The 9,072-nt window shown below is 42.8% G+C and overlaps 1 protein-coding gene across 1 annotated transcript; it reads left to right on the forward strand.

Annotated features, from left to right (window-relative positions):
• Nucleotides 1-716: 716 nt before the first annotated feature.
• On the forward strand, nucleotides 717-3,842 carry LOC107046671 (the record flags this gene model as incomplete). The annotated part of the gene is made up of 4 exons (XM_015269343.1): nucleotides 717-749; nucleotides 1,200-1,411; nucleotides 3,284-3,497; nucleotides 3,574-3,842. Coding segments are annotated over 4 exons (728 nt in total), but the record flags the coding sequence as incomplete, so codon positions are not given.
• Between the last annotated feature and the right edge of the window lie 5,230 nt (nucleotides 3,843-9,072).

Raw genomic sequence — 9,072 nt, forward strand, 5'->3', positions numbered from 1 at the left:
CTCTAGATTATATCGAAAAAAATATATACATATCAGGTTCATGTAATATCTTTGACATGTAGGTTCAATAGCCCACACTAAGATCTAATGTTATGCGCACTGAAAATCATTATGAGTTCCACGTAGCCCATCCCTCAAACTGTCGATTCCATTCATAAAATTAATACGACTTGTTTACCGATTCCCTATCATTTTTATCGAGTTCCCTCCTACCTAATCCTTTGAACTTTTCAAAGATGTTTCAATGGATCCTTAAAGCACCTAATGAGCGCATAATTTTTACACACTCACACTCCTCCCCCGATTTAATCGTCTCTATCTTTCTGCCAACTTCACACCGAAATTTCAAATGTAAAATATCTTTTTTGGAGGGAAAGCTCTTAAATTAATTTTGGGGTAGCAAAATAGCGCATAAAAAGCGCCTAATTCCTAAATATTTTCTGAGTCATTTTGAGGACCTAATTCTGCTAATTTCACAGACCTCATATTTGCTATCGAACATGTCAATAGAAAAATCAAAAAACTTGTAAAACATTCTATGGAATTTCTATGGAATTTTCCATCGAATTCGTGAGGATTTCTTATTAAATTTTAGCAGAAAAAGAATAAACTGTAAAAACCTAAAAGTGAAAACAATAAGAATTTTTAAAAACTGTATATAACGATAATACCGACGGCAGTGGCCGTGCGGTTAGAGTGCTAGACTCGTGTGCCAGTGATCCGGGTTCGATCCCGGGCGTCGGCGGTCAAAATTTGTAGCGCTCCAATCTCACAGTTTCACTGTTGAGCGGTAGTCTCGTCAAAGAGACAACTGTACCTGAGCAGGTTTTTTACTCAAGTGATGTTTTCCCTAGTCCCTTGTTGAATGCGGTACAGGGGGTAGGATGGGAACAAATCGTAAAAACCCGAAAGGGTATACGAAAGAGAAAAATTATATAACTATAATATGAAAGATAAAACTTTAGAAGTAAACCATTCGGAAGCATATTGCTGATCTATTATCCAAAAAACAATACTATATATACACTATACACACTATAGATACTATGTATATATACTATATATACTATATATACTATATATATACTATAATCTATATATACTATATATACACTGTATACACTACAGGAGCGATTCCCCGCTTGTTTCTTCTTGAATTTATTTCCATAAATAATTGTAGAAATTTTATAACAATTTATGACAGCTTCATAAAGTGACCAGAGAGCGAGATTTGCTCAAAGAGGAAAATGCAGAATTGAAAATTCGACTAGAAAAAATGGAGGAGGATATTGAAGAAGGGGAACTCCGAATGGAATTATCGGTTGGAGTGTTGAAGAGCACTGTGGAAGAGGTTGTGGGATCAACTCCAAAAAAACAGAAGCTGATCACTCTCGACAAGGAAACAAAACTGGTGAGTCGACAATCATGCTGTAACGATGTATGGAGTTTCGTATCTACTATTTATTTCTATTCGGTTACTGTTCGGGCTATTTTTAATTGTTGGTCAAATTCTCACATAATTCGACTCTTCGGTTTTCTATTGAATTTTAGACACGTCGAAACTCCATCCACGTTGTCTATTCTTATTTTCGCGAAACAATGCCAATTCTCTTGCCAATTTAATGAGTTGTTTTACTATGACCAATTAGAATTGTCCCTCAATGCAAATGACTAGGGTTAGTTATTTCTGGTTTAAATGAATACCCAATGTCCGGACACTGGGGCCTCTAGCGTTGCGTAACCAGTAGTTAACCCATGATAACAGGGGTCACTCCACTGGGTCAATGCTGCCTGAATTATCGACAAAAATATTGACATTTGTCTTGGCGCTTAATCAGCTGTTCGGGATCAATGGCGCGTGAGTACTTCGGGTTCCCCACTTCAGTGACAGATGAGAGTGTTTTGTTTCGTAATCCCTTCATGATGCCTTGGTGGTTAATCTCCGAGTATTGACTTCAGATTGGGATGAATACTCTTCAGGTTGCCTGAATCTCCAAGTTATCAAATCCTCTATGGCACCTAGCTTTAGTTATCATTCGGGTTATGTCCAGTTTTATTTGTGATGTGGAAGTCAGATTTTTCTCCAGGACAGTCGTTGGTGCTTATGGGGACGGGCGGATTATTGAATGATTAATTAGCCTAAACAGGGAGGAAGGTGGCAAGTCCCATGGATAATCAAAACCTTAATAAACCCGAGCTAAATCCGAGTATTATCACCTTATCAGTGACAGAGGCTATGCCCTCGTCACAATACATTCCATTCAATGACAGGACATCCTTTTTTGTGGTACCTGGCTGAAAAGTTTACTTTTCGAGACGGTTGCGCGTGCACCGCGATCTCAATAATCGACCAGCACTCGAGTTCCTAATAAGTCGATGACTGGTCGATAACACGATCCCGACCTCCAAAATTGACCAGCACTCGAGTCCCTAATAAGTCGATGTCTGGTCGAGAACACGACCCCGACCTCGCAAATCGACACATACTCGAGTTCCTAATAAGTCGTTGTGTGGTCGATGATAAGACCGCGACCTCAATAATCGACCAGCACTCGAGTTCCTAATAAGTCGATGACTGGTCGATAACACGACTCCCGACCTCCAAAATTGACCAGCACTCGAGTCCCTAATAAGTCAATGTCTGGTCGGTAACACGACTCCCGACCTCCCAAATCAACCAGCACTCGAGTCCCTAATAAGTCGATGTCTGGTCGGTAACACGACCCCGACCTCGCAAATCGACCAATACTCGAGTTCCTAATAAGTCGATGACTGGTCGATAACACGACCCCGACCTCCATAATCGATTAGCACTCGAGTCCCTAATAAGTCGATGACTGGCCGATAACACGACCTCGACCTCCAGAAACGACCAGCACTCGAGTCCCTATTAAGTCGATGTCTGGTCGAGAACAGGACCCCGACCTCGCAAATCGACCAATACTCGAGTTCCTAATAAGTCGATGACTGGTCGAGGGGATCGCTCTGGCCGTTCTCCAATTATTCTCCAAAAACATGCGAAAATCGTGAAAAATACTTTTTTTTTTTACTAATCCGATCATTTTTCCAGCATTTCCGTTTCAATGAATTCATTTGATAATGAATGAAGACGGATATTGGTCGGGAAGTTATTGGTTCGACCTGTAATAGGTGACACCCACTTAAAACCACCCGCAAAGTGAGCGACCGTAACGAGCGAATAGCAACCTCGACGAACTCTAACGCACCCAAAAAGTGAGCGAGCAAACAATAACCCGGTCGAATTTTTTCTGTCATGTTCTAGGTCCACCTGCCGCACGATAAAACCGTCACTGCTGGCCAGTACGAAACCTTGCTGGACCAGAAAACGTTCCGCAAGAGAGTAAACAAACTCGTCGAGCTCTACTGGCCAGATAAGCTAAAGAGGGACAATCTGTACTTTGAGATAACAGACAAGAAAGCTCAACAGAATCCAGCAGCGGAGTTGATAACTGATGAGGACTTGATGATCCTGAGAGGTACGTGCGACACACACACACTTACTCACTCCCATGGACACACTCACTCAGTTTGTCATCTTTTATTTCCACACAGATCTTCTGGAAGCACTACAGGCTTCTCACTGTTTGCCTGCTCTGGACGACAAGGGAGTAGAAATACCGTGGGAATTTGCCTACAAATGGTTCATTGGTGCGAAACTCACGTCGGACAGGAACGTACGGAAGCGATCCAACCGAAAACAGCCAGAGCAGGCAAAGGGGGCAGTTGGGGACGGGGATAGGACTGCAAGCAAGTCCACCACGTTGAAGAGAAGACATGTCGATGATCAATGCCTCCAAAAAAAAAAAAAGAAAGGCAAATAGAGTGATATCATGTCTATCTGTTAAATAATAAAATAAAAATCCAGTTGGAGCATTTTTTTAGTCAACATTTGATCATTATCCAACGTAACTAATTCCATTCGATCTTCATTCGATTCGAGTCCATGACGGTTCTACTTTGTTTACGCGCTACCACCCTCATAATCGGCCAACAGTTAACAGCACGATGACTAGCCCATATCACTCGTCTCACCTTTCAAATCAACTAACACTCGAGTAACTAACAAATCGACGGTTAGTCGATATCGAGTGGTTTACCTCTATGATCGGCCAGCACTCAAGTTGCTAATAAGTCGATGACTGGTCGACATCATGGCCCTTACACCCAACATCGACCAATACTCGAAATTCTAGCAAGTCGATAGCTGGTCGATGTCATAGCCTTCACACTCCACATCGACCAATACTCGACTCCCTAATAAGGGAGTCGAGTATTGGTCGACACGACCCCGACCTCCCAAATCGACCAATACTCGAGTTCCTAATAAGTCGATGTCTGGTCGATAATACGACCGCGACCTCAATAATCGACCAGCACTCGAGTCCCTAATAAGTCGATGACTGGTCGATAACACGACCCCGACCTCGCAAAACGACCAATACTCGAGTTCCTAATAAGTCGATGACTGGTCGATAACGGGACCCCGACCTCCAAAATTGACCAGCACTCGAGTCCCTAATAAGCCGATGGCCGGTCGATAACACGTCCCCGACATCCAAAATTGACCAATGCTCGAGTTCCTAATAAGTCGATGTCTGGTCGATGATACGACCGCGACCTCAATAATCGACCAGCACTCGAGTTCCTGATAAGTCGATGTCTGGTCGAGAACACGACCCCGACCTCGCAAATCGACCAATACTCGAGTTCCTAATAAGTCGATGTCTGGTCGATGATACGACCGCGACCTCAATAATCGACCAGCACTCGAGTCCCTAATAAGTCGATGTCTGGTCGGTAACACGACTCCCGACCTCCCAAATCAACCAGCACTTGAGTCCCTAATAAGTCGATGGTCAGTCGATAACACGACCCCTACCTCCCTAATCGACCAGCACTTGAGTCCCTATTAAGTCGATGTCTGGTCGATAACACGACCGCGACCTCCATAATCGACCAGTACTCGAGTCCCTAATAAATCAATGGCTGGTCGATAACACGACCCCTATCTCCATAATCGACCAGCACTGGAGTCCCTAAGAAGTCGATGGCTGGTCGATATTATGGCTCTCACAACCAACATCGACCAATACTCGAGTCTCAAATGAGTCGATGGCTTGTCGATATTGTGACCTTCATCCCTCAAGTCGACCAATACTCGAGTTCCTGATAAGTCGATATCTCGTCGATAACACGACCGCGACCTCCATAATCGACCAGCACTCGAGTCCCTAATAAGTCGATGGTCAGTCGATAGCACGACCCCGACCTCCAAAATTGACCAGCACTCGAGTCCCTATTGAGTCGATGGCTGGTCGATAATACGACCCCCGACCTCTCAAATCAACCAGCACTCGAGTCCCTAATAAGTCGATGTCTGGTCGGTAACACGACCCGGACCTCGCAAATCGACCAATACTCAAGTTCCTAATAAGTCGATGTCTGGTCAATAACATGACCGCGATCTCCATAATCGACTACCACTCGAGTCCCTAATAAGTCGATGACTGGTCGATAACACGACCTCGACCTCCAAAATCGACCAACACTCGAGTCCCTAATAAGTCGATGGTCAGTCGATAGCACGACCCCTACCTCCCTAATCGACCAGCACTTGAGTCCCTATTAAGTCGATGTCTGATCGATAACACGACCGCGACCTCCATAATCGACCAGTACTCGAGTCTCTAATAAATCGATGGCTGGTCGATAACACGACCCCTATCTCCATAATCGACCAGCACTGGAGTCCCTAAGAAGTCGATGTCTGGTCGATATTATGGCCTTCACACCCAACATCGACCAATACTTGAGTTCCTGATAAGTCGATATCTAGTCGATAACACGACCGCGACCTCCATAATGGACCAGCACTCGAGTCCCTAATAAGTCGATTACTGGTCGATAGCACGACCCCGACCTCCAAAATTGACCGGCACTCGAGTCCCTATTGAGTCGATGTCTGGTCGGTAACACGACCCGGACCTCGCAAATCGACCAATACTCAAGTTCCTAATATGTCGATGTCTGGTCAATAACATGACCGCGATCTCTATAATCGACTACCACTCGAGTCCCTAATAAGTCGATGACTGGTCGATAACACGACGTCGACCTCCAAAATCGACCAATACTTGAGTTTCTAGCAAGTCGATAGCTGGTCGATGTCATAGCTTTCATACTCCACATCGACCAATACTCGACTCCCTATTGAGTCGACGGACAGTCGGTAACACGACCCCCACCTCTGAAATCGACCAGTATTCGAGTATCTAACAAGTCGATGGCTGGTCGATTGGTAAGCTAGACACCCACATGACCATCGAATCAATCTCGACCACCTATCGACTGAGTGCACAACTCGATTTGGCCCTATCGACTGGTCCGTCAGGGTTGCTCGTCTATGTATAATTGTTGCAATACTTATTCAGAAAAACAATGTATTGGGAAATTTCAAGGTAATGCAGAAGCTCACTACATCATCACAATTCCCCCTGAGATTAGAAGGCGATTGTTCACGGCGAACATGATGATATTTGACTAAACATGGTCATATTCGACGAGACGCGTCAATATTCATTTATGTGCATTGATGTCTGATGATGCGTGTTGATATTCGATGACACGCGTTAATATATCATCGCTCGTTGATATACGATCACATCCGTTGTAAAGTCAATGATACGCGCGAACGTTCGATGATGTTTGTTGATATTCGATGACACGCGTTGCTATCCAAGCGTTAATATTCGACTACACATACTCATACTCGATAAGACGCGCTGATATCTGATGAAACGCGTTGATATCCGATGACCCGCATGGATATTCGACGAAACGGGTTGATATCCGATCACACGCATGGATATTCGATGATACGCGTTGATAGTTGATGAAGCGTGTGGATATTCGATGATACGTATTGACACTGGATGACATGCGTTGATATTTTCCATGACGCGTTAATATTCGATAATGTACATTGATCTTCGATAAAATTGTTGGATGCGCTGATAATCTCCGACACGCGTTAATATTTGCTGATGGACGTTAATATTCGATGACACGCGTTAATATCCGATCGCGCATTGATATTCGATGACGCACGGTGATTTCCGATCACATCCGTTGTAAAGTTAATGATACGCATGAACATTCGATGATGTTTATTGATATTCGATAATACGCGTTGATATCCAAGCTTTAATATTCGACTACGCATACTCATATTCGATGAGACGCGCTGATATCCGATGACACGCGTTAATATCCGATGACACACATTGATATTCGATGACACGCGTTAATATCCGATCGCCCATTGATATTCGATGACGCGCGGTGATTTCCGATCACATCTGTTGTAAAGTTAATGAAACGCGTGAACATTCGATGGTGTTTGTTGATATTCGATGATACGCGTTGGTATCCAAGCGTTAATATTCGACTACACATAGTCATACTCGATGAGACGCGCTGATATCCGATGACACACATTGATATTCGATGATAGGTGTCGATAGTTGATAAAACGTGTGGATATTCGATGACACGCGTTGACACTGGATGACATGCGTTGATATTTTCCGATACGCGTTAATATTCGATAATGTTCATTGATATTCGACAATATTCTCAGATGCGCTGATATTCTCTGACACGCACTGATCTCCGATGATACGCGTTGATATTCGATTATGTATGAGGATATTCGATGACACGCGTTGGTATCCGAGCGTTAATACTCGACTATACATGGTCATATTCGACGAGACACGTTGATATCCGATGAAACCCGTTGATATTCGATGACAGGTGTCGGCATTCATGGAGATGCATTCCTATTCGATGAAGTGCGCTGACATTCTCCGATACGCGTTGATATTTCATGATTTACGGTAATATTAGATAATTTACTTTGATATTCGATGGCATGCGTTGATATCTAATCGCGCGTTGGTATTCGTTGACGTACGTTTCGATCACGTACATTAAAACTCAACGATACGCGTTGATATTCGATGATGAGCGTTCATTTTTGACCTTACAATTTTAGTCTTATTTTGAACCTGACTACTTTTTGACCTTATTTTAGGTCTGAACATTTTGAGCCTCATTTTTGCTTGGCTACTAGCTTTCTGATCCTTGAAATTTTGACCCTCACTTTCTTTATTTTTACAATTTAGACTTTTCAAATTTCGATTTTCGTCACAAAAAAGTCCTACTTATTTTGGGCCTGACTTATTTTAGATCTTATTTTGAGCCTGAACATGTTGGGCCTCATTTTTGCCTGATCACCAGCTTTCTGACCCTCCAAATATTGACCCTCACTTCTTTTATTTCAAAATTTATACTTTTCAAATTTTGATCGTCATAAAAAAAGTCCCACTTAGGCATACCTCAAAGCGTTAAAAATTATTCATTTTTTGGGTCTCATAAATTTTCTGGCTAATATTTGAACTTGAGTTCAAATTTAGTTGTTTTGTAGTACTTGCTCTTCTATGTATAATTATTGGAATATTCATTCAAAGAAATCATGAATTGAGAAATTTAAAGGTAACGTAGTGGCTCACCACATCAACACAAGGCCACATGAGACTAGAAAGCTGATTGCTTATGGCGAACATGGTGATATTCGAGAAACAGGGGTTTATATTCGTGGACAGGCGTTAATATTCGATGATATGCATTAATTCGATAATACGCGGTAATATTCGATTATGTACATTGATATTCGACCGCACGCGTTGATATCCGATCGCATACGTTGATATTCACTTACACGCGCGGATATTCGATAACACGCATTGATATTGAATGATATGTATTAGTATTCGATGACACACGTTGATGTTTGATGACACGCGGTGGTAGACAGCCTATGATTGAGGCGACAGAGCACGCGCATTCGCGCGTGGAAGATGATATCTTCAACATATCCAATCCAAATGAAAAACGGTGAATGAGCGATCGTGCGAATAGGTTTTTTGAGATTATGAGTCTGAGCCTGTGTCTTTCGAACATAATAATGACGCGATTTAGTTTCTCGTG

This window comes from Diachasma alloeum, unplaced genomic scaffold (assembly GCF_001412515.2).
Source record: "Diachasma alloeum isolate Michigan unplaced genomic scaffold, Dall2.0 Dall_scaffold_01674, whole genome shotgun sequence".
Taxonomy (NCBI): domain Eukaryota; kingdom Metazoa; phylum Arthropoda; class Insecta; order Hymenoptera; family Braconidae; genus Diachasma; species Diachasma alloeum.